This window comes from Musca autumnalis, unplaced genomic scaffold (genome assembly GCF_047663935.1).
Source record: "Musca autumnalis isolate F117 unplaced genomic scaffold, ASM4766393v1 scaffold_2, whole genome shotgun sequence".
Taxonomy (NCBI): Eukaryota; Metazoa; Arthropoda; class Insecta; order Diptera; family Muscidae; genus Musca; species Musca autumnalis.
Window position 1 is genome coordinate 109,229,241 of NW_027411755.1, and position 27,556 is coordinate 109,256,796.

General features: G+C 36.1%; 2 protein-coding genes across 5 annotated transcripts in view; one reads left to right on the forward strand and one right to left on the reverse strand.

Annotated features, from left to right (window-relative positions):
* Nucleotides 1-24,848, forward strand: part of aub (piwi like RNA-mediated gene silencing protein aubergine) — a 50,920-nt gene extending 26,072 nt beyond the window's left edge. For all 4 annotated transcript variants that reach the window (XM_073968800.1, XM_073968803.1, XM_073968802.1 and 1 more), the window contains exons 4-10: nt 11,085-11,587; nt 11,645-11,837; nt 14,359-14,486; nt 14,557-14,711; nt 22,556-22,945; nt 23,008-23,118; nt 23,223-24,848. In XM_073968800.1, the coding sequence (XP_073824901.1) occupies nt 11,085-11,587; nt 11,645-11,837; nt 14,359-14,486; nt 14,557-14,711; nt 22,556-22,945; nt 23,008-23,118; nt 23,223-24,123 (2,381 nt within the window). In that variant the 3' untranslated portion in view covers nt 24,124-24,848. The remainder of the gene's footprint in view (nt 1-11,084; nt 11,588-11,644; nt 11,838-14,358; nt 14,487-14,556; nt 14,712-22,555; nt 22,946-23,007; nt 23,119-23,222) is intronic.
* Nucleotides 5,020-11,077, reverse strand: LOC141394462 (uncharacterized). The gene is made up of 2 exons (XM_073968845.1): nt 9,367-11,077; nt 5,020-9,165 (listed from the first exon to the last, which is right to left on the reverse strand). Exon 2 carries the CDS (start codon nt 6,889-6,891, stop codon nt 5,848-5,850), a length of 1,044 nt encoding a protein of 347 aa, XP_073824946.1. The 5' UTR covers nt 6,892-9,165; nt 9,367-11,077; the 3' UTR covers nt 5,020-5,847.
* Nucleotides 24,849-27,556: the final 2,708 nt, after the last annotated feature.

Consider the following 27,556-nt stretch of genomic DNA (forward strand, 5'->3'; position numbering starts at 1 on the left):
ATATTCTAAGATTATTAGTTAAAATAAAGTTGAATATTGACTCACCCCGTGTGTTAGTGTTGCTGCTCCCCCAGTGAAAGTAATGAGCGTTTGCATCGCAACCCATAATCAGATTACAAGCGCTCGGTAGTTCCGCCATCAGGGTTCGCACACCTCGACTAGGAGGTTCAGGGTCTTCAAATAGTAAGTATACTGCGGCAAGGAGAAGTGCTCTACCCGAGCTCGACTCCAGCCTAACAGTCGTCATATCTCCATCACTAAAATTAGGTAGATAAATAAGATTTAGGTTCTTTTTGGCAACTATGCAAGACCTTACCTTCTCTCCCCTCGAGGAGGCAAAAATTTTATAGTTTTTATCACTTAGTCCAGCAACCTTATTTTGATACAGGTAAGGTTCCTGGACTAATGCAATATCAATTTCCGATCTTGAGAGAGAGAGTAAAAGTTCAGCTGCAGCAGCCCTGCAGTGGTGCAGATTAATCTGAGCCACTCGGATTGCTGATAACTAGACATCGGATTTTGCATATTTTTTAATAATAAAGATACGAAGATTCTGATTGGACCAAAATTCGTTTCAAAGAAATCTAAATTCAATGGCAGGGTCATATTTTGTATTTATTTTGCATATTTGCATATTTTGCATATGCACAAAATATGCAAAAAATATGCAAAATATGCAAAAAATATGCAAAATATGCAAAAACTATGCAAAATATGCAAAAAATATGCAAAATATGCAAAAAATATGCAAAATATGCAAAAAATATGCAGAATATGCAAAAAATATGCAAAATATGCAAACAGTTTTTGGCCGAAAATCGTCATAAAAGTCGTAAAATTGACAATTAAAGTTGGAAAAAATCATCAAAGTAACTTCAAAGTGTCCTAAATTAAGACTGTTGGCCATATAAAATCGATTTTTTTAGCAGATTCCCAGCAAAATAAATTGGAAGCAGTGCAATGTAGACTACTTCTATCACGGCATGTTTTGATGCAGTTCAAACGGAGTCATGAAAAAGGCACTCCATTCCTCACATTTTAACCGTTTTTGGATGCAATCCAAAGAATCACATCCATTTGCAGTTAAAATGCAGTGCCTAGGGTCAGTTAAAATGTAGTGCCAAAGGATTAGTTAAAATGCAGTTCTATGGAGTGCATCTTTCAGTAGTCACGCTCTTGTAAAAATCATGAGTGAAAATGCATAATTGGATGCACTTCCAGATTACTTGTACATATAATTTAACTGCATCTTTGGAGGCAAACATTTTGCTGGGTTATTATGTTATTGACACCTCTTACCACAGTGTGGATTTAAAAATATGGTTATATGTATATTGTAATACTATTTTTTTATTATTAACCTATTAAAAAATATAAAATTTGTTAAATTGTCAAATATTTTATGTAAAATTCAATATTTTCTTTGTCTTAATTTGTTGCATTAGTCTGGTTTTAACTCAAAGGGAAAACATCGATGTCGGATTTTTTATGCCGCACTCCCCTAAAGTGTTTAGTTTGGTTAGATTTTAAGATTGTTAAAGTTTGAGCACCATTGGAATATGTTAACACATGCCACTGGGGCCTCGTAATTATGAAAATCTCGATTTTTGGCTATTTGACGACTTCAGCGACCCATATCTTTGAAACGGTTAAAGTTATTTGCCCGTGTTTTGCATTAAATGCCATACTATTCTTAATAATGCTTGCCGAAAAACAAAATATGTAAGTAGTACTGAATTCAAGATAATAAAGCTAATTTCCTGAAAACGGCTTAGGTTGAAAATTGAGTCTATTGTGAAAAAACCCTTATTACGAGTACAGTGTTTTATTTAACTTGTTTTGGTGTCTGTTTAGTTCAAATCTAGTAACTTATTTTCCACACAGTTGTAGTTGACCAATCGAACTAAAACTTTGCACAGTTTTCAGACTTGGATGACAGTACATGAATATGAAACCAAAACCAATATGGATCCATTTTTGCTTAGAGCCCTCATATAGCGGTACCACCCGATTTAAAGTATTTTAAGGATTCTGTTTTAATTTTTAGGCCGAATTGGCTATAACTTGGCATTTAAGGTTCCCAAAGGTACAGAAACTTCCTCACCAAAAATGTTGGACTCAGGTCAAGGTTTCGGTATAGCCCCTATATAACGGTACAACACGATTTCAGGTATTTTAAAGTTTTTATCTACATTTTCGGCCTAAATTGACCATCATTTTGTTATGAGGTTCTCAGTGGTGGTCACAAAAAAATTAAATACTGAAAAGTTAAAAATAAAAAATAGTTAAAAAAATAAGTTACAGTGTTTTATTTATAAATGCACTTAAAACTAGAAAATAATTTTTAATGATGAAATCTCTCAAATAAAACGCTTGCATTTGAATTAAAAATTGTGGCAATATTAAACGGCAAGCGTTTTATTTGAGAGAATTATGTTCTAGTTTTAAGTGCTTTTATAAATAAAACATTTCTTCCCATATTATAAATTTTTGGGAATGAAAACAAATGCCGTTTACATTTTGTTCATATTTAAATTTATTTAAGGGACATAATGTGATTTTGGAGCCATCTGGGTAAAGATGACTACTTGCTCTGCTATGTCGTTCACAAGTTGTTTGCCATCCTTTACCCTTAATGGTAATGGATGTTCTGTGGTCAAGCTGCAGGATCTTTTTCAAGAAATTCGGAGTTAATGCTTAATCTCTTGCTTTGTTAAGATATTTGTCGCATTTGGCTCTTTACGGTGGTTTGAACTATCAGATCAAACAATGCCAGGCCAACAAGTTCAGGACTAAGATACCACAGATGATTTATCATTTTGTTATTTCTTTTATCTGATATTTGTTTGGTTTTTCAATAAATCTTCAATGCGGTTTAGGTCTTATTTTGGACCTAAAAAATATTTCTGAATTTCGTTTTCACTATTTTTTGTATTAAACTCAATCTATTGTATCTAATCCTTTTCAACCTATTGATTATGTTTACCCAATACATCCTATATTATATCTATATAAATATTATCTTGTTCATTATACGTTTTGTAAAATCAATAAGCCACACTCTCATTTATAACACTCAGTTGTTGTCGTTTAATACAAAATAAATAAACAAAATAAAAAAAACTTTCTGGGCGCATTTAACCAGGCTCGAAAGATGAAAACAGAAAGTGCTTCTACGACCTCTTGTTCTTGGGTAGTCAGCTGGGAAGTAGTTTTAAAACATTCTCGCGTACATCGAACTTGGATTTGTCAATCGCAAACTATTCTTATAGAAATCGCGTGAATATGTTTGATTGATGTCCGGATATGCTGCCAAACTTGCAGTCAAAAATCCCTCTCAACAATACTTCTAATAAGTCTGTACGCAGGTACAGAAGCTCTCGACCTAACATCTGCTCAAGCTGGTAAAACCCCATTATTCTAGGCATTCGTACTCTGCTAAGTCTTGTTTCTCCCCTGAGCTACTGTCAGTTTCAGGAACGCCCAGGAGTTGTTCTTTACCCCCATACCAGATGATACCAGAACAGCAACCCGTTCTTTCTGCACTGTTTTGGGAATACCTGGTAATAGTTTTCCATGCCAGTGCACGCAAATAGCCTTGTTTTGGGGTATCTTAACCCTTCCTTGAAGTTGTTGCGAGCATTTTTCACGGTTTATTCTCCGGAATAAACGGATAAAGCTCCTAAAGATCTCATATTTGTTGGGGTCCTCTCCGAGAGCTTCTACTGTAGATAAAATGATACGACTTACGTTCCTATAGGACACTATAAAGGGGTCCAGCAGCAATGACAATGGTTAGGTGTTATTGTTGAAGCCGCGCATGAATATTTTCGGGGCAGATGGTTCTTCAGATTCTTCGAAGCGTTTAGCATCAAAAGAAGACGTAGACCTCATTGAAAATCTATTGAAATACGAAAACATAGACAGAAAAAGGAAATAACAAAATGATAAATCACCTGTGGTCACATTAACCACAGATTACAACCAAGTAGTCGGCTGTACCCTGATAGGCTCCATTTTCGCCCTAAGGCGTACATAGTCAAGTTAATCGGGACACTGGCTTTCTATGTCGAATTCAGTAATACTTACGCATTTTGTTTTTGGATATAAAATAAACAGAATGGCCTTTAATTTAATGCATAATACGGGCAAATAGCTTTAACCGTTCCACAGATGTGGGTCGCCGAGAGAGACGAGATTTTCATAACTTCGAGGCCCCAGTAGCACGTGTTAACTTATTCCAATGGTTCTCAATTGGCAATCTTAATCTTAAATCTATCTAATATCTAACCTAAGTAAACAGCTAAGGCGGCACCCCCGCCTTAAAAATATCCGACATCGATTTCTTCCCTTTGAGTTAAAACCAGCCTAAAGCTACAAATTAAGACAAAGAAAATATTGATTTTGCATAAAATTATTGATATTTTATCAAATTTTATATTTTTGCATAGTTTAACAATGAAAATTAGTATTACAATATCATATACCCTACACCACACTGTCGTCAGAGGTGTCAATAACATAATAATCTGCTAAAAAATCGACTTTAAATGGCCAACAGTCTTAATTTAGGACACTTTAAAGTTGTTTTGATGATTTTTTCCAACTTCAATTGTAAATTTTACGACTTTTATGACGATTTTCGCCCAAAAACTGTTTGCATATTTTGCATATTTTTTGCATATTCTGCATATTTTTTGCATATTTTGCATATTTTTTGCATATTTTGCATATTTTTTGCATATTTTGCATATTTTTTGCATATTTTGCATATTTTTTGCATATTTTGCATATTTTTTGGCATATTTTTTGCATATTTTTTGCATATATTTTGCATATTTTTTGCATATTTTTTGCATATTTTTGATATGACCCCAAATATCGAAAAATTGACCCATAAAACGCCTAGATCCAAAATTTGAGTCCAATCGGATAAGAAATAAAAAACATGCAAAAATCCGATGTCTACTGATAACTTAGCTTTGTGTGCCATTACTTTGGAATACGGAAGCGCACCCATCCCGACCCAAAGTTCAGCACCCCCTCACAAGTCCGTAAGTAATCGACACTCTCCTTGTCGATAGCGAATTTTACCACCAAGCCATTCCGTTCTCGGAAAGAGCTGACTACCCGCCAGTCATCCGTCCGTAGCCCGTGATTTTGTTTTCCCAGTATCTTTCTAACCTCTCCCACCTCCATTATCGGGGGTGGGACCCAGGCTGAGACTACTTTTCTGCAGGGGATTTCCGCCAGAGTTACAGCTGCTAGAGCGGCGCCTTCCCAAGGGGGTTCAAAACCATTGACTGTCTGGGTGAGGAAATTTCTCGACTCTTCATCCCGACAGTTAATTATTTTAACCCCCTTATGAAGGCTCGCTCCGCCGAAGCACGTCTTACTTTTCTCCACGCTGTCAGTTAGGACAACTCTCCTCAGAAGACTTTCCACAAGTAGCCAGTGGTCATCGCTGATCTTTCCTTCGGGGTCGGCTTTGTCAATGACTGCCACGCGCAGGTCGGCTGGGGTCGCCGTCATAACACCTTTAGTTCTGGATTTGCCCGCACCTCCGGATGTGTCTTGCGAGGTTTGTTTACCTCTGACGACCGCATTGGCCCTTTTTTGGAAGACATGCAGTGGCGCTTTCACATGCGAAGACGATGGGTGTGCAGTCTGTTGTGCCATGGGTCTCTTGGGGGTTGGAGGGGCCTCCTCAGATGACCTACCTCTTTTCACGTTCTGTAGGTGTGAAGAGGGGTTTGGCTCAGGAGTCGACCCCATTCCCTCAAAGGGAGCTGTTTCAACCAACTGGTCCTCTACCCGGTTCTTTGCAGTGATACTGTCATCCTTGCTTTATGAAGATGGAAATACACGAGATGATGCCTTCTTGTTCCCTGACCGTGATATTAAAGATACCAGATTAGCAGACTTCGGTGGAATCGCTGCCACGGGACCAGACGGTGGCCTTTCTATGCCCGGCCCAGTCTGTACTTCGGCATGTGGTCTCTGTGTATTCGCTATATTTGGCGTTGCAGGTGCCACAATCCTAACAGCCTCTTGTTGCTGTTTTGGATTTTGTACTTCTTTCGGAATCAGGAACTCAGGTGGGTTAGGTTCACCTTCCGTCAATGTCCTCAACGGAGCGGGAGCCCGGCTCACTTGAATTCCTGGATCTATTGTGCTTGTTTTGCTCATCGGAATATCAACCCTGCTATCCGACAAGTTCGTAGCATGTTTAGAGAGAGGGATTCGATTTAATGGAAGGGTTCTCCTAGGAATATGGGGATACGTGACCTCAAACTTTCTCATAAACCCAAGTTTCAGCCTAATTTCTCTAAAATCCTTATCCGTCAACATGTTGGGATCCCTATCGACGTATCTATATAGATAGTTATAGGATCTCCTGTAGGTTCGTTTATGATTTTTCTCCTTGATTTTAGCCTCCCTTGTAGCGGTGGGCGAAGAAAGGGGGTTTTGCCTCTGCTCTTCACTCACCTCCACAATGGCGTTTTGTCTGGAGAGAGAAGGATTTCGACTGGCCGTTGCCGACGCAGTCGCTGAGGGAGTGAGTGTAGCAGTCTCTTGTGATGCAGCGGTTTTTGTGCCAACTGAGGATAAGGCCTGCCCGCCAGAGGGGGTATGAATTACGGTGTTGTCCATATCCTCATCTGACAGTGGCGTGTTGTCCCAGTATCCATCCGGATCGCTATCGTCACTGAGTCCAATAGTGTCACTTCTTTCCTCCAGAAGATTCATCAAATCGTTTTTCAGCTCCTCACTATGTCGCCTAAGTCTTGTATTTAGTTCGTCAAAAGTCGAGGCGTCCCCACCCTGAGAGTTTGAGTTTGGTGTTTTTTTTTGCTCTTTGTCCGTGTCAATAGCCTGATCCGTCAACATTTTTTTGGGGGGTGTATTGTGTGTTTGTTTGTTGGTTTTTGAGTTTTAATAATCAATCCATGAGATATAGTGTTAATGGGGGAGAAGGGGTAGATCATGGCATAGCCCTCCTTTACCATGACAAGGGCTTATTACTTCGTTGATTTGCCCAGGTATCAACGAGGCTCCGTTATACTACAGTCGGTACCCCACTGCAAACCTTTAAAAACGCCGATGGGCACGTGTTCGCTTAACACCCCGGCATTGGGGGATCTCTAAATTCTGCAGGAGATCACTGCTGGATAACCTTTAGTTCGTTCACAACTTTCCCCATGCAGTACAAGGAAAGCTGTGACCTTAAGCCCCCACATCGCGTCAAGATCCCTGGTGGGGGTTCACGTAAAAAGATGTAGTCCGAAATCACTTGCACTCATGATTCAACTACTTCTTTGGCTACAAACATTTTGCTGGGAAATAATAGCATAGGAGGTATCGAGTTTAGAAGTAAGAAAAAGGAATAGTTAAGTAATTTAGAAGATAGTTGAGAATGATTAAGTAAGTGCTACGGATTGAGAAATTATTTGTAAAGAGAGAGCGAGTAAGGAGGTTTGCCGTATTAAGATGCTGTAGTTTGTTCATGTTGAAGCCACTTCAGACCCTTGGCGAGAAGAAGCAGTGTTGTCGGCTCGGCTTGGCAGAATGTTGTCAGAGATGATAACGTATGTTCACCCATTGTTTGAATTCTCCTGGTCCTGAGCATTGGACAACGGCATAATAAGTGCTCAATCGTCTCAGTTTCTTCTTCGTCTTCGCATAATCTGCAGTAGTCCGTGGGGTCATCTCTATCCCATTTGCAGGTCATTGATCTTATCCTGCAGTGTCCCGTGATAACTCCAATCATTAGTTTTAGGTCTGGTTTTCTCATAGAGAGTAGAGAAGTGGTCTTCCGTTTGGAGAGGTTGGGCCAGATTGCCTTTGATACCTTGCAGCCAGGTTCGTTATTCCAAATCTGACCAGCCTTCTCCCTGTATGCTTGTTCTAGGAGCCGCATGAAGTGACACAAGGGTGGCCTGATTGAGTTATCGATTTCGATGTCGTTTGACTCAGATCCGCGACGTGCCAGTTCATCCGCCTTTTTATTTCCCTCTATGTCGCGATGCCCCGGGACCCAGCACAAGGTAACGATTGATCGTAGGGCCTCCAAAGCTTTCCTGCAGTGCAAGACCGCAGCAGATTTGATTGAATGGGATCTAAGTGATTTTAGGGCCGCTTGACTATCCACATAGATAGTCACCGGTCCGGCTATATCCCCTTCCATGTTTTTAATCAATTCTGCTGCTTTCGTGACCGCAAAGATTTCGGCTTGGAAGGCGCTACAATTTTCGCTTAGCTTGTACGAGATCCGTAAGTTGAGGGTATCACTGTAGGGAGTTGTGGGTCCAGGCTTCTCTGTCAGGTATCAGGTCGAATTTAAATTTCCTTAAGAAATTGTGTTATTTATTTAAAGTGGCTCTATTATTTCGCACACCTCTTTACAGGCTCTGCTCTGCCTAATACAAGGTCAACACCCAAATTCAACAAATGTTGACTGAATTTTATTTATGGGATACTGTTCCACTATAAAAATGCAAATTGTGACATAACACACTTTTCAGAAGTGATTTAGAAACGTTTAATGCGTTGTAACTTATGTGACTCTATTATTTCGCACACCAGTGTAAGCTATTAACTTAATTGTAAAAAATTATGAATTTCAATGCGGAAATGGAAATTTCTATTTTTAAATTTGCTTTCGGCAACACAGCTGGAGTTTGGTTGCTATCCATAATCGACCCCCAAGTGCAGTGCTATTTCAATGCTCGCAGCATAGCAATGCAAAAATTTTTGTTTTCGCCACAGCACACAAGGATTATACATTTTAATGTTGCTGGCTGTTAATACACGGTGTGCCTTAACAAATTTAAATGGAAGATGCTTACACCTCGGAAGTTTTTGCTGATTCTGAAACTACAATGCTCATAGATGAGAAATATCAAGAAACAAAAAAAAATCGCCGGAGGGATTTTAAAATAAATCGCGATTTAAGTTCACATTTTTAGGGGTTCTTTAGGTTTTCACGATTTAGCTTGGAAACCGCGAGTTCTATGTAAATGGGTCTAAAGAAAATGTTGTAGCAGAGAAAATTCTCCACAAGATTGGCCTTTATGATATTTTCGTAGGTTTTACCGTTTTTGAGATATAGAATTTCAAATTGAGTCAATGCATAAACGCCAATCTTGTGCAGAATTTTCTCTGCTACAACATTTTCTTCAGACCCATTTACATAGAACTCGCGGTTTCCAAGCTAAATCGTGAAAACCTAAAGAACCCCTAAAAATGTAAACTTCAATCGCGATTTATTTGAAAATCCCTCCGGCGATTTTTTTGTTTCTTGATATTTCTCATCTATGAGCATTGTAGTTTCAGAATCAGCAAAAACTTCCGAGGTGTAAGCACCTTCCATTTAAATTTGTTAAGGCACACCGTGTATATCCTATTCTTTTTCCATCACCATATACATACAGTGTACCACAAATGTCTTCGTACTCCTTGTAACAAAATATTTATTGGTGATAATCAGTAGTTTGCGAAATAGTTTTACAAAATATTTAACTGTATTTTTCCTTTTTATACATTTCTTTTATCTTTTTAAAAAGAACTGGCGAATTTTGCGATTTAGTGCAAAAGTTATTAACGAAATACTAAAAAATGTGCCCTAATTGATCCCACAAAAGTCTTCGTACTTTTCAGAATTGATTTGATTTTGTTCATATTAAAGATTCTTTTATAACGATTCCTGTTAAAATACAATAAGAGGGAGATGTGCGAATACATTCCTGTCTTGCTGCGCGAAATCTGTCATAAGATTTGTCAACTAATCTTCAAAATACATGGGAAATGTTTGTCGTACTTTGATGATCAAGTTAATCTTCAAGAATAAAGATTTCGCTCAGTGTGTTGGCTCTGCTAATCTCAAAGAACGATCTGATCATATTTTTCATATGACCACTTAAGATCTATTTATTTTTGTGTCGAATACAAGGAAACACCACTAGAAATCGCACTGGAACAACATTACTGATGTAACTGTACAAAATTCGGACATAAATGCTGTTCGAAAATATAGAAAATATACCAACCATCCTTTTGTAAATGGTGTAAAAAGTAAATAAAACCAAGAGATTATACGTTAATGCAAAAATGCGACTTTCACATTTGGGAGGGACTTCATATACTTCCTTGAAGTTAAGTACTCAATTTTGCGCTCATTGGTGGATTGAAAGTGTGAATAAATGACAATAAAACCTGATTAACTAAAAATAAGAAATTTAGTCGATAGGCATGTACTAATATTATAGTGATATTGAGCCATACCGCAGTTGGTGGTGTTTACCAATTGGAATGAATAGGTGGATCACCCTAAAATCTATGATAAATTTATATTATTGAGATAAATTTATATCCCCATTCAGAAATATTTGGATGGCTTAAGACACAACTACAAAAATAAACTGAGTAATTGAAGTAAATGACCTCTAATATTAGGTTACATCTGATGTTTATTATTTCAAAACGCCAAATACAGGAGAATGGTGTTAACTCCGCCAAATGATTAAGAAATTTAAGAAATTTGCTTGTGAAAAGTGTCTAGATTCAAGATAAGATTTAGGATTCTCTTTCAATCAATGGGCCAATATAAGATCTCTCTACGTTGAAGACACAATTAAAACCTCCAAAATATTGAGTTTGTAGGAAACACGTCGCGACAAATCAGTGACATCAATTTTAAAACATTTTAGTGTCCGTTTTGATAAATTCTGTTAGGAGTACGAAGACTTTTGTGATGTCGAAATATCAAACTTTTTGGTTTTGGCGTCATAACTTCTTTATGGTTCATTAAAATACACTCTTCTTTCGAAATTCCATTCAAGAACTGTGGTAGCGAACAGCCGCACACTATTACAATTTGCATTTTTGCTTTATCATCGTATTTTTACATAATTTAAGGAAAATGCTATAGGAGTACGAAGAGATTTGTGGGACACTGTATGTACAAGCAAGAGAATAACAATCAATTTTTATTAATTTTTTTTAATTTCTGTATTATCTTTAATGAAATACTCGATATATGTATACGCTTACATTCATTTCTATCGATAAATCATTATTTTTAGCTGTCGGCAAGGAAGATAATCGCGGCGCAGTACGTGGAAAACGCGTAATTACCGAAATTGTACATTCTCGACCACAAGGTCTTGCTACGAAATCCGGCCAAACTGGAGCAAGAGTATCCGTCCAAGCAAACTATTTCAGAGTTCTTAAGAAACCAAAATGGTCCATTCACCAATATCGTGTGGATTTTAGTCCCGATGTTGATATGGTTCGTTTGCGTCGTGCCTATTTGGCTAGTCACAAGGAACTTTTCGGTGGCTATATATTCGATGGAACTGTTCTATTTTGCACAAAACATTTCATCGAACCATCGGATAATGGACAAAAAGAACTTTTAACCAAAAATCGAGAGGGCGAGACTATTCAAATCAAATTGAAACATGTTGGCATTGTTGATTGTACGGACGTTCAGCTATTACAAGTTCTCAATTTAATATTACGGAGATCTATGGAAGGTTTAAAGTTGCAGCTAGTTTCCCGAAATTTCTTTGACCCAGCTGCAAAGGTAACATTTTAAATCTTTCTAGAAGCTTTGGCGAATTTGAAACATTCATTATTTCAGATAAATATGGAAAATTATCGCATGGAAATTTGGCCGGGATATCAGACATCTATTCGTCAACACGAACAGGACATCCTTCTCTGTTGCGAAATTACACACAAAGTAATGCGTACCGCAACGGTTTATAATATATTGACAGAATGTCTTCGAGATTGTGGAGATTTTCAAACATCCTTTAAGCAACAGGTAGTTGGTAAGTATTCCGATATTACAAATTATTGACACAAAAGTATTTTTAACGTTTTAACGTCGTTGCAATTTTTTTTTATTTATTTCCCATGGTTTTTCTCACTCTCTCCTATAAGTTGAAACTGCACGAGGAATTTACTTTCAGAATAAGACTGTATGTGAGGTTTTTGTAATTATCAAGGGTACAATAACTCAAAAAACAATAACTATATTCGTTTATTTATTTTTGATGGGCTTTTTGGTCAGATTTATTAATGAATAAAACTAATGTAAATTCATAGTTTTTTTTCAACATTTCGTCAGGTTATTTCCGACTTCTTAAGGGCATATTTATTGGAAACTTAATTAAAAACATGCTAAAATCCGATGTCTACTGATAACATAGTTCAGTTCAGTGACAGATTTTTTGCCGATAATATTGATATCGAATTTATGTAAATTTTTAGTTCTTTACTGAATTTATTATTGATCAGGCAAAAATGTTCTCTAATAAACACTTCAAGCTATTATCCCCAGCCTTAAAAACCTTTTAAAAGCATATACCATATATTTTTTTCAATAAATAGGTCATCAAATGACCCTAGCATAGTGTATGTGATTGTTTTTCTAACGTAGTAGCAGGCTTAAAATTTTGGGTGTTATTCGCGAGTTCACGTTCTACTCGACAACTATAAACCAAGTGAGTGATTCTGACATTCTCTTTCTACAAAAGACAGTACTTTCGAAATACATAAACCAAATTTACATGGAAAAGTGTACGTTTACGTGGATTACCGGTCGCATAGATTTTCGTTTCGAAGGTGTTTACATGAACAGTAAACGATTTTTTACACTTTGGAAGCGCAACAAACCGGTTCTCTAAAAAGACTGTCAACCACAGTCAGCACAGTACGATTTTCGTTGTGGTCCGGTACAGTATCACTAAAATATTTTTTAGTGTTTGTGTTCCGGACCATTGTGGAAAAATATACAAACTTAATTTTCGGTCCAAATTTTAAATTCTGTGGCCTATTCCGACAAATTAGTGCGATTATATCAATAATAATACGATTATATCAATAAACGCACCGACTGCGATTACTAAAGCCCTTTTGATATTTTTTTTTTCTATTTAAAAATTTTAAATTTGCTTTGTTTGAATAAATATTTATAGAGAACAAATACCATTCTCACAGGAAAAGTCATTAAAAACAGTCTGTAACTTTCGCGAATTCGTTGCAAATGACCACATATTATCTTGTCCGATATGTACAATAAATATAAAATTCGCGAGTTTATAAAGAAAAACTAAAAATTGCAATATTGTTAAAGGTGCATTAAGTGCTCTGAAATATCGCGATTTTATAACAAATTGGCACAGAATGGTTTGATATTGATTTTAAATAAGATTAAAACTACTAATAAGTTATTACGAAAAGCGTATATGCCATTATAACAAATAAAATTAAAAAATGCATTATTGAACTTCAATGCATTTGGTGCGGAAACTTTTTTCGCGATAGAGAAAAAATGACCGTATTTCATAGTAGTTTTTCATGCTCTACACGCCTATGCGGTGGTATTTCTGATATTTGGAAAAAAAAGTTATAACCCTAATGCACACTTAAATATATTTGATTATTATTTATCCACTTAGCGCCGACATTTTTCCGAGAAAACTTAATATTTTATATGAAAATAATATTTTGAGACTTTTTAAGCATTTAAAAAAGTTGGTTCTTCTTTTAAAATACCTAAAACTATGAGGTATATTTTTTTGTATGTAGGTATATTCTTAAATGACAATCTCTTGGTTTTTGATTGAGAGAATTATATTACTACATTCCTACAATATTCAATAAAATCCACAAAAAAACAATTTTTGTAGCTATTTTTGGTACTTTAAGTGGGTTTATTATTATTAAAATCAACTACAAATACTTGATTATTCATGTTTTACAAAATTACTTACGACTGTATTAGTAAAATAACCAAAAATCGTAATTTTTTGGGTAAAAATCGTCAAATCGTCATTTATCAAATCATACCAAAAATCGTCAAATCTGGCAGCCGTGGTGAAAATACCGGACGCTCACTTTTTTTAAATATATGTCTTGAAAACTGTGGTCATCACTACTTTCAATAATTTTTTCAAAACTATTGAACATAATTTCATAAAATTTTCAGGAATGACCCGTGGTTCTAAATACTATATATTTGTTGATGAATTTTGGGGTCTGTTGTTTTATAATCGGTATATTTGCTAAACATATGAATGCATCGGCTTGCAAATTAATTTTCGACACAACTGTGGTTGTTTTGACAAATACTACACAAAATGGCGCGCCGTGTAGCATTTATGAACTCGATGAGTTGTCTATAAAAAAATACCGCGTTTATAAACGCAACACAATGCCACACGGCGTTATTGTGTTTATTTGAGAAAAATCTTTATAATCCCGCAATAAAAATATTAATGATAAGTGATTTTGCAAATATTTTGTATTAAATAAATTAAATTGGAATATTATAAACACCAATTTTAGGTACTATTGTTTTAACTGACTATAACAATAAGACATACCGCGTTGATGACGTAGATTTTCAGTCCTCGCCAATGTCTAAATTCTCTACTAAAAATGGTGAAATTTCCTACATGGAGTACTATAAACAGGTAATTTTTTTATTCAATATATGTTTATAAATCATTATGTAACATAACAATTTCTTAAATGCATTTTTAGCGTTACAATATACAAATACGAGACCAGAAACAACCGATGCTTGTATCACGCCCAACAGAGAGAAATATACGCGGCGGTCAGGATGAATTCATTATGCTCATACCAGAAATTTGTCGTGCTACTGGAATAACTGATGCCATGCGAAACGATTTCAAGTAATTATAACAAAACCTGTTAACAATTTAAAGTGTAGTTACAAAATTAGTTGCTTTACATACCAAGATTTTTTAAAATATGTAGACCATTTAGTTCTATTCATATGTATTAACGGTTAATTTATTAGAGGTTTCCCATTGATAATTTCATTTCGAAAATGCTTCTTTCAGTATAACAATAAGCCACATTTGAAATGTATGATTTCGATTTATACAAAATCGATTCGAAATGGTTTCCATCACATATCAGAGCTAAAAAAATGAAAGAAAGCTGATCGATCATGCATAGTATTGCTGTATAATTTTTTCCAGGTTTTGCAAGTTCTCAGTTACTATTAAAAAAATTGTAAACAACACTTAAAGAATAAGCCGGTCTTCTCTTTGTGAAATACTAATGAGAACTTATTGTTTTCTACCCAGAATACCAAATTACAGCCATACCATATGGGCTATATGCTTAAAACCGTTATTTACTATGTTCTTAATGGGTACTTTACACGATATGTATTTTACATATGGGTTGTCACTTTGCGTATACATTTTGTATATAAAAAGTGACAACCCATTTGTAAAATACATATCGTGTAAAGTACCCATAACAAAACACCTATAATTACCGTTTTTCGAATAGAGCTATTGTACCCACTGATCCAATAATTCAGATGGAAAGTGTGGCTAACATTTTCAAAATACCATAAATTAGGTGCTACCTTTATAATGCGGGTTACACCAAAACATAAGTAGAGATGGACAGTGGGTAAATACCCGGTAAATTGGGTAAATACCCATTTGTGGGTATTTATTTGGGTATTTATTACTATATTGAATCGCCAATACAACATCTTACACCCTATTTCTGGGTTTAGGTTGTGAAATCGTTTCAAAATGGATAGTTTTACTATACTTTAAACAAGTGGGTAAATACCCAAATGTTGGGTAAAAATTCTTTAACTGCCGAACCACTTGACGTAGCCTGACGAAATTGGGCTTAAATCTGACTTATATCAAGAGAACATCTGGTATTGAAAATGGGGTCTCTGGGTCCATGTTTTTGTATAGCCCCCATATAGCCGTACGTCCCGATTTAAGGTATTCTTCACCTATTAACCACATTTTACAACCAAATTGTCTGTAATTGGGCACAGTGAGTCCTCCCGGAGTATAATATATCCTTGCACAAATTTGTCAACGTAGGTCCACGCTTTCTTATAGCCACCATATAAGGGTACCACGATTTCGAGTATTTACCCAAATATAGGGTAAAAACTCTTTATCAGCCGAACCACTTTGGCTCAAAACATTCTTATATCAATAGTATTAAAGGTATTGAAAATGGAGTCCTTGGGTCCATGTTTTGGTATAGCTCCCATATAGCCGTACCTCCCGATTTAAGGTATTTTTCATCAATTAACCACATTTTACAAACAAAGTGGCTGTAAATTGTAATTGGTATCCTTGCACAAATTTGTCATCGTAGGTCCACGTTTTCTTATAGCCTCCATATAGGGGTACCCCGATTTCGAGTATTTACCCAAACCTTACCCTCCCAGGGGCTCCATTTTTAGTACCTTTAATACTATTAATATAAGAAAGATTTGAGCCAAATTTTGTTATCCTACGTCAAGTGGTTTGACAGTTAAAGAGTTTTTACCCACTTTTGGGTAAATACTCGAAATCCTGGTACCCTTGTATGGGGGCTACAAGAAAACGTGGACCTACGATGACAAATTTGTGCGAGGATATATTATACTCCTTGAGGACTCACTGTGCCAATTTACATCCAATTTGTAAAATGTGGCTAATAGGTGAAAAATACCTTAAATCGGGATGACAAATTTGTGCGAGGATATATTATACTCCTTGAGGACTCACTGTGCCAATTTACATCCAATTTGTAAAATGTGGCTAATAGGTGAAAAATACATTAAATCGGGAGGTACGGCTATATGGGGGCTATACCAAAACATGGACACCGGGAACTCCATTTTCAATACCTTTAATACTATTTATATAAGAAAGTTTTGAGCCAAATTTTGTCAGCATACGTCGCGTGGTTCGGCAGATGAAGAGTTTTTACCCAACATTTGGGTAAATATTCGGGTATTTACCCAAGTATTTACCCACTTGTTTAAAGTATTAAATACTCAAATTACTAGCAAATGCCCGCTACTTCGTATGCGGAAAGGGAACAAAATATATATAAACAATATTTAATACGGGAATGGTGAATACTGGAGATTCTGTTGTACTTATACCTATTTTTATTACCAATATTTTTTCGATTTAGTAAGAATTACAAAAAAAAAAAAAAAAAAAAAAAAAAAAAAAAAAAAATCTGCCGTATCGCATCCCTACACAACTACCATATTTTTTATTTCGAATTTTCGAAACTACGTATCATATTGCAAATTTTAGATTTGACTCCTGGTTTTAACCCTTCACTAACACAGCACTCCCTTTTAGTACGAATTTCCAAACACTAAACTTTATCTCACCCCTTCACAACAACAATCACGCATATTTACAATGCAAGGTTCTAGCTTTAGCGGTTTCGCACAGAACCCGAGTAGGTCCGTTAAATTTTCGGAATTCAAAATGAAAGGTTAGAAAAACTTTTTTACAAAAAATTGTACTTAATGTGCACGGGTATGTCAACCGTATATAACGGAACATTTTTTGGAGCCATTTCAATTTAGGCTTTTTTATTATCAGGGGGTAAATAACTTCTAGTTAACAAAATTGTCGCATTGGACCACGTTTTTAAATTAACATACCAAAGCAGTCAGAACAAAAAACATTTTTTTGAAAAGATACTTCACGTTTGACTACTTAATTTCAGTACATTATTTAGAAACGCCTTGGCGTTAACATCAAATCAATGGAACAATATTCAGTAAAATTTTTCAAACTCAGAACTTTGTCTCGAATTTTAGAGTGATCTTCATAACAAATATTTTTCCATTTCGTATTTTTTGTACAAATAGCGTATTTCCAAATTATATAATCCCAGCTTTGTTCCTACACCCAACACCAAATTTAGTACCTTAATTGTTTACACAATACTAAAATGGTTTTGGTATCAACATGTTACCCAACTTTTCGTACACATACATAGGTAAACATTTCAAAAATTACTTCCTTATATTCAACATATATCCTAACCCCAATTCACTTTTCCAGCTTTATCTGTTCCCCTGAAACCCATTATAGTACTATAAATAAGTACGAATTTTCAAAACCTCCTCCCTACCTCCACTCTAAACACCAATTGCTAATCTAATACCGAATTTCGAAATTCCAGTTCTACCCTTTACAACATCACAAATTGTACAAAATTCTATACCATATAGCAAATACCAAAAGGTACCAAATTTTGTACCATTTAGCACTTTTCGTACACGATTTTCCGAAATGTACTTTCATATCTCAGCTCTATCCGTTCACCTAAACCCAATTTATTGATAATGTAGTTCCATTTAGCACTTTTCCATAAGTTTCCAAAACTACCTCAATCCTACACTCCAACAGTAATCTGTTCACGCAAATACAAATTGTAGCGAATTCCGTACCATTTAGTACTGCTTCGTGCACATTAGTACGATTTTCCAAAGCTACCTCCATATCTCGATTCTTAATCTTAATTCCAAATTTCAGGATTCCAGCTCTTCAAATCCAAATCATACTAAACTTACTACCATTTATGACTTTTCGACCTTTGGTACACCTTTCTTACTCTTCATCAGTGACCCCCATTCCAAATTTCAGGATTCCGGCCTTATTCGTTAACCCATATCCAAATTGTACTATTTAGTACTTTTCGTATACTTTTAATTCGAATTTCCAAAAACCTTTCCATTTTACTCTCCATCAGTGACCTTCATTCCAAATTTCAGGATTACAGCTCTATTCGTTCACCCAAACCCAAATTGTACTTAATTTAGTACTATTTATTACTTTTCGCACACTTATAGTTCGAATTCCAAAAACCTTTCATTTTTACTCTTCATCAATGATTCTCATTCCAAATTTCAGGATTCCAGCTCTATCCGTTCACCCAAATCCAAATTGTACTAAATTTAGTACTTTTCGTGCACTTATAGTTCGAATTTCTAAAAACCTTTCTTTGTTACTCTCCATCAGTGACCCTCATTACAAATTTCAGGATTCAAGCTCAATCCGTTCACCCAAATCCAAATTGTACTAAATTTATTACCATTTAGTACTTTTCGTACCCTTATAGTTCGAATTTAGAAGAACCTTTCATTGTTACTCTTCATCAGTGACCCTCATTCCAAATGTCTGTATTCCAGCTCAATCCGTTCACGCAAATCAAAACTGTACTAAATTTAGTACCATTTAGTACTTTTCGTTCCCTTATAGTTCGAATTTCCAAAAACCTTTCATTGTTACTCTTCATCAGTGACCCTCATTCCAAATGTTTGTAATCCAGCTCTATCCGTTCACCCAAATCTAAATTGTACTATATTTAGTACCATTTAGTACTTTTCCTATACTTTTAATTCGAATTTCCAAAAACCTTTCTTTTTTACTCTCCATCAGTGACCTTAATTCCAAATTTCAGGATTCCAGCTCTATTCGTTCAGCCAAACCCAAATTGTACTAAATTTAGTACCATTTATTACTCTTCGAACTCTTATAGTTCGAATTTCAAAAACCTTTCATTTTTACTCTTCATCAGTGATCCTCATTCCATATTTCATGATTCCAGCTCTATTCGTTCACCCAAACCCAAATTGTACTTAATTTAGTACCATTTATTACATTTCCCACACTTATAGTTCGAATTACAAAAACCTTTCATTTTTACTCTTCATAAATGATTCTCATTCCAAATTTCAGGATTCCAGCTCTATCCGTTTACCCAAATCCAAATTGTACTAAATTTAGTACCATTTAGTAATTTTCGTGCACTTATATTTCGAATTTCTAAATACCTTTCTTTGTTACACTCTATCAGTGACCCTCATTACAAATTTCAGGATTCAAGCTCAATCCGTTCACTCAAATCCAAATTGTACTAAATTTAGTGCCATTTAGAACTTTTCGTGCACTTATAGGTCGAATTTAGTTAAACCTTTCATTGTTACTCTTCATCAGTGACCCTCATTCCATTCCAGCTCTATCCGTTCACCAAAATCCAAATTGTACTATATTTAGTACCATTTAGTACTTTTCCTATACTTTTAATTCGAATTTCCAAAACCTTTCTGTTTTACTCTCCATCAGTGACCTTAATTCCAAATTTCAGGATTCCAGCTCTATTCGTTCACCCAAACCCAAATTGTACTTAATTTAGTACCATTTATTACATTTCCCACACTTATAGTTCGAATTACAAAAACCTTTCATTTTTACTCTTCATAAATGATTCTCATTCCAAATTTCAGGATTCCAGCTCTATCCGTTTACCCAAATCCAAATTGTACTAAATTTAGTACCATTTAGTAATTTTCGTGCACTTATATTTCGAATTTCCAAAAACCTTTCTTTGTTACTATCCAGGATTAACCCTAATTCCAAATTTCAGGATTACAGCTCTATCCGTTCACCCAAATACAAATTGTACTAAATTTAGTACCATTTAGTACTTTTCGTACCCTTATAGTTCGAATTTAGTTAAACATTTCATTGTTACTCTTCATCAGTGACCCTCATTCCAAATGTTTGTATTCCAGCTCTATCCGTTCACCCAAATCCAAATTGTACTATATTTAGTACCATTTAGTACTTTTCCTATACTTTTAATTCGAATTTCCAAAACCTTTCTGTTTTACTCTCCATCAGTGACCTTAATTCCAAATTTCAGGATTCCAGCTCTATTCGTTCACCCAAACCCAAATTGTACTAAATGTAGTACCATTTATTCCTTTTCGTACACTTATAGTTCGAATTTAAAAAAAACCTTTCTTTTTTACTCTCCATCAGTGACCTTAATTTCAAATTTCAGGATTCCAGCCCTATCCGTTCACCCAAATCCAAATTGTACTAAATTTAGTACCATTTAGTACTTTTCGTTCACTTATAGTTCGAATTTCTAAAAACCTTTCTTTGTTACTCTCCATCTGTGACCCTCATTACAAATTTCAGGATTCCAGCTCAATCTGTTCACCCAAATCCAAATTGTACTAAATTTAGTACCATTTATAACTTTTCGTACACTTATAGTTCGAATTTCCAAAAACCTTTCATTGTTACTCTCCACCAGTGGCCCTAATTTCAAATTTCAGGATTCCAGCTCTATCCGTGCACCCCAATCCAAATTGTACTAAATTTAGTGCCATTTAGTACTCTTATAGTTCGAATTTACAAAAACATTTCAGTGTTACTCTTCATTAGTGACCCTCATTCCAAATGTCTGTATTCAAGCTCAATCCGTTCACCCAAATCAAAATTGTACTAAATTTAGTACCATTTAGTACTTTTCGTAACCTTATAGTTCGAATTTCCAAAAACCTTTCATTGTTACTCTTCATCATTGACCCTCATTCCAAATGTTTGTATTCCAGCTCTATCCGTTCACCCAAATCCAATTTGTACTAAATTTAGTACAATTTAGTACTTTTCGTGCACTTATAGTTCGAATTTCCAAAAACCTTTTTTGTTACTCTCCACAATTGACCCTAATTTCAAATTTCAGAATTCCAGCTCTTTCCGTTCACACAAATCCAAATTGTACTAAATTTAGTGCCGTTTAGTACTTTTCGTACCCTTGTAGTTCGAATTTCCAAAAACATCCGTTCACCCAAATATAAATTGTACCAAATTTAGTACATTTAGTACTTTCCGTTCCCACAAGTATGAATTTCCAAAACTTGCTCAATCCTACACCCCAATAGTAATCTTAAATCAAAATTTCAGGATTGCAGCTTCATCCGTTCAACTAAATTTAAATTGTACCAAATTTAGTACCATTTAGTACTTTCCGTACTCATAAGTATGCATTTCCAAGACTAACTCAATCCTACACTCCAAAATTAATTAAATTCCAAATTTCAGGATTCCAGCTCTATCCGTTCAGCCAAATCCAATTTGTACCAAATTTAGTACCGTTTACTACATTTCGTACCTATAAGTAAGAATTTCCAAAACTACCTCAATCCTTCACTCCATCAGTAATCTTAATTCCAAATTTCAGGTTTCCATGTCTATCTAAATCCAAATTGTACCAAATTTGGTACCATTTAGTACTCTTCGTACACATAAGTATGAATTTCCAAAACTACCCCCATATCTCAATCGTACACTTCTACGGTAATCTAAATTCCAAACTTCGGGTTTTCAGCTCTATCCTTTCACCCAAATCCAAATTGTACCATTTAGTACTTCTCGTACACATAAGTACGAACTTCCAAAATCATTTCCTTAAATCAACACCACTTCCCTACCTTGATTCCCATACCAAATATGAAGATTGTAGCTATATCCGCTAAAAATATACAATTGGTACCAAATTTAGTAACTTTTCGTACACTTATAGGTCGAATTTCCAAAAACCCTTTGGTATATCTCTCGAACTCTCCATAAGTGACCCTCGTTCCAAATTTCAGAATTCTAGCTCTTCCCGTTTGCCTAATACAAAGGGTACCATATTTAGTACCTTTTAGTACTTTTCGTACCCTTCTAGGTCGAATTTCCAAAAACCCAGCCTTATCTCACCCCTACACACCGACAGCAACCCACAGTCAAAATTGCAGCTTTCTAGCTTCAGCGGTTTCGGGCGATGATATGTCAGTCACTCACTCACTAAGCTCTTTTATATATATAGATAATGGATATACATGTATACATAATGACAAATGTGTACTATTTTTAAAAATTTTTAGATTGATGAGAGCAATGAGCGAACACACTCGTCTAAATCCAAATCGACGCATTGATCGCTTGCGAACATTCAATACTCGTCTTCAGAATTCCAAGGAAAGTATGGACGTTCTAGCTTCATGGAATATGCAACTCGACAGGCACTTGGTAGAAATTCCAGGACGCGTTTTGCCACCCGAAAAAATTAATTTCGGAAACCAGAGGAAGTACGTTTGTGACCAAAATGCAGACTGGACACGAGAGTTTAGAAACACTTCCATGTTTTCACATGTCGACATTAAACGTTGGTATGTTATAGTAGCTAGACGTAATTTACGCGAAGTTCAAGATTTTGTAAAGATGTGTATTCGAGCTGCAGGATCAATGAAAATGCATATCTCCGAACCCAGATAGTGAGTGTATATGTATACTTAAAGATAGGTACAATATTTACCGAACTGTTTTCTCGTTTAAGCGATGAAATGCCAGATGATCGAAATGGATCGTATTCTACTGCAATAGACAGAACTACATCTCAGGATCCACAAATATTGATGTTGGTTTTACCAAACAACAATCAAGAAAAGTAAGTATAAAGTTAAAACATATAAATGGGAAAGAATAAAGTTCAAGAATGTAAACTTGTTTTTATAATACCATTTTGTAATTTTTATATTTTTTTCTTTTTAGGTATTCTTGCATTAAGAAGAAATGTTGTGTAGACAGACCGGTGCCATCACAAGTCGTCACTCTAAGAACAATCGCTCCGCGTGGTGATAAAGCATCTGGTTTGATGTCCATTGCAACTAAAGTAGTCATTCAAATGAATGCCAAATTGATGGGTGCTCCTTGGATGATAGATATGCCGCTATCCGGACTAATGACAGTTGGATTTGATGTTTGTCATTCAGCCAAAGAAAAAAATAAATCATATGGTGCTTTAGTGGCTACTATGGACATAAGATCGTCAACGAAGTATTATTCAGCTGTCACACAACATTTGAAGGGGCAAGAACTTTCCAATGAAATATCGTTAAATATGACGTGTGCTTTAAAATCATATCGCGCTGTTCATGGAACTTTACCAGATCGTATCCTTTTCTACCGCGACGGTGTTGGAGATGGACAATTACACCAAGTGTTCAACACTGAGGTACAATTTCTCAAAAAGAAGTTGGATGAAATTTACAAATCTGCTGGTGTAGAAGCTGGATGCCGACTCGCTTTTGTGGTTGTTTCTAAAAGAATAAACACTCGTTATTTCGTCAATGGTAAAAATCCCGATCCAGGCACTGTTGTAGATGATGTTATAACGCTTCCCGAACGTTACGATTTCTTCCTCGTTTCACAATCCGTCCGCCAGGGGACAGTGTCTCCAACAAGCTACAATGTAATTCATGACAATATGGGACTTAGTGCCGATAAAATGCAAATATTGACATACAAAATGACTCATTTGTACTATAATTGGTCGGGAACACTGCGTGTGCCCGCGGTATGTCAATATGCACACAAGTTAGCATTTCTTGTTGCAGAAAGTATTCATCGTGCTCCCAGTAATGGTTTGGAAAATCAATTGTATTTCCTTTAAACTACGAAGACAATGAAACACATTGCGGCCTTATACACACAATATGTACCAAATGAAAAATTCTAGGATTAAAGAATCTATCTAATTAATGTTCATGTTGATCACAATTTTTAATTAACAAATGACAAAACGTTCCTAATAGTTTTTTACCAAATGAATATACTTTTTACTAATTGAATAGTTTTAACATACAAGCGTTATTTTTTTATTACAATCTACGAAATGAATTTTTATCAATATTTCTGTTCTATACGTAAAACTAAATTAATAATCACAGACGCTGAACAATTCATAATAAAATTTTTAATCTTTTAGAAGAGAGTGACATCTCCTCCCTTTTGACCCATAACCTGAAAAAAACTTATGGATTTTTCTGTGTCTAACACAAGGCTATATTAAAGTCAAAATCAATAGTCGGAAGAACTAGAACTTGGAGAAAGATACCAAAAGTGACAAATAATAATAGTCGTTTTTCCAAATTTAAGTTTACCCTTTGTGAATATTTTTATTGACACTGAAGTAATAGTTGTTTTTGTTTCTACCTATGCACGTAAGTCGAGTGAAATTTAAGAATATTCTTAATTATTTTTTATTATATACGCAAATACAGCGATTGAATTCATTAATCAATTCATTTTTATTATATGCCTATCTTAACTCTACATATTAATATGTACTTATTGTTTAGTGTAACAAAATTGAATTAATAAAAAGTTACTTTAAAATATTGTTTTTTTTTTATGTATTTATTTGTACCTAGTAAAGAGTAATTAGTAAAGGACATGTTAGAACAATATATAAGGGGTCGATTATCGATAGCAATTATCGTTGAGTGGAGTTATCAAAATTACTTTATGTATGGCAACCTTCAACTGAAGTTGCGAATCTCAGTTGACGAACCGGCTATTTTTCAGCAACCAGTTAATCACCCTTATTAAGGGGTCGATCATCGATAACAATTGTCGTTGAGTGGCGTTGCCAGTTGTCAAAATTGATCCACGTATGGCAACTCTCAACTAAAGTTGCGAATCTCAGTTGACGAAGCGGCTGTTTTTCAGCAACCACAAATTTTCAGTTGCACTGAACATTTTCGAAGAAACAAGAAGTAAAATAGAAGGAAAAATAAACATTTTATTAACAATTATTGATTCTTTGCATCATTAATTAATTTTGTTTATCAATATGGTGGTCCATCGCAATAAGTGAATTTATCGCGTTTGGAGCGGACAGAAGCAAATCTTTTGCAAATGAATTTGGTGACAAATACAGTAGGTTCAGTTTAAGTACAAATGACGAACATCCTCCATCTATATAGCCAACTACACCAGGGAATTTCGTTTTTGAATAAAAATGGTTTTTATTTTGCCTTTTTTCCTCCTCTGTCAAGTTCGAAACGATCCAATTTTGGCACAATTTGTCCTCTATCAAGTGGACAACTTCCTTCAAAACAATGTAGATTGAGCCATGCAATTGTTGAAATCGTTGCCATGGGACTTTTGGAAACTTCCCTCCTCCAAGAATCGCAACGCTGCGCACACTTTTAAAAGTGGGGGTATTGCTGTTGATCTGTAACTTACTTTGAAGTCATCCTTTAACGTTTCCACAACGTAAACTACGGCATCCTTTGGCAATCGAAAATATTTAAGGCGTATTTTGAAATAATTTACTGATTATACAGATCTTTCCACATGATCATCAGCTTACAGTGCAGATGGCAATTCCAATGGATTCCACTTGTCCCTCAAATTTCTTCTAATAGATGCAATGTCCTGTACATTTTCTTCATCATCAAAAAATAATTCCACCGAACTTATCATTTTTTGGGACAGCAAATAAAACTTGACGATCCGAAGATTCAATGGGCAGGTTATATTCCAATCTTGGGTTGTTTTCCAAATTTGCTCGAAAACTCAGCCAAAATATTAAAATATTGTCCAGAATACACAAAAGAGTTATCCAAAGCGCACTTATTTTTAAAATGTTTTTTTTTTTTTTGAGAATAGAGGTCACAAGTTTGAAAAAACACTGATCGAAAACATGTTTATCGACCACCCAGTTGAGTTGACATTAATGGTACAACATTTCGTCTCAGTCGCGCAGACAACTGACAACGCAACTCAAGTTTAGTGGCAATACAAGATAGACCCATAAGGTTGGCGTCCCCCGCCGGGGATAACAATCTTGAAGCGATGCGGGGGCTAGACGTCACATCTTCTCATTTGACTTCTTGTAGTGTTGAACTGGGAGGCTGTGATCGACCAAAGGTTATCCACTCTCTGTCACGCACCAATTTAGTGCACTGGAATTCAAAGTGTATCTCTGGATTGAGTGACATATATTTGGTAGCGATCTCCTACCAAAGTAATTGTGAGATCCCCTAACACCGGGGTGTTATGCGACCTCGTGCTCATCGGTGTTCTCAAGGTTTGCAGTTAGGGTACCAACTGTATTCGAACGGAGCCTCGCTGATACCTGGGTACCTCAGCGAGTAGTCAGTGCCCTAGTCATGGTAGTGGAGGGCTATGCCATGTCCGTCTTCAGTTCCCCCATAAACTCATCTACTTATGGATAAAGAATTTAATATAAAAACAAACAACCCCAATTCCGATACACCCTCATCATCGACCATGGCTATGAACCCGGACAATGTTGCACCTCGTGCGAATAATCAATCCCTGGGCGGGGACGTTGATAGAACGACAGTGGACAGTGTGAACGACGCCATCAATAAGCAGAGCAGGGAATTGCTCGAGCTCCTGAGGGACAGCGATAGTCTCCGACTAAGTCAGGAGAGCCCCCCTCCATGGGACTGGGAGAGTTGGGAGGATGATGAGATGGATATTACAATTATCCCATCTCAATCATCCACCGCTACTCTCTCTCGTGCACTGGAGAGCTCCAACCTTACGGTCGGGGATCCGGCTCCCTCGGGGGCTGAAGTGTCGGTCGATTCCGATAAACCCCCCCTAAACAGGCAAGATGCCTTGGTGGAGGATGCTTTGGAGGAGGATACGACGACGGCCTCTCCAAAGTCTCCCTCAACCAAAGCCAATAAATCTCGGCAGAAAAAAGATAGATACAACTATCGTAGAGCTGTCTTCTACTGCCAGAGGTTTATTGGCAAAGACCCTTCCGAGGTGACCCAGTCGGAATTTAGGGAAATTGGCCTGAAGATCCGATTTGTGAGGCGTTTCGAACGGAAATACCCTCACATTGAAAAGATCTTCCTGCCAATCGACCAAATTCCGACCCCTGTCGAGGCTGCAGTCTCCAGCCCAGCGGCTGAGACAAAGGCAACCTCTACAGGGAAAAATGCAAATCCGGTGCTGTCAAACTGCTCGAGCCCTTTGCGGACGTCCTTGACGACCGCGGTAGGATCGAGCAGGTTGGCTCCACCGGCCCCGAAAACGACGGAACGCAAGGGAAACACTGG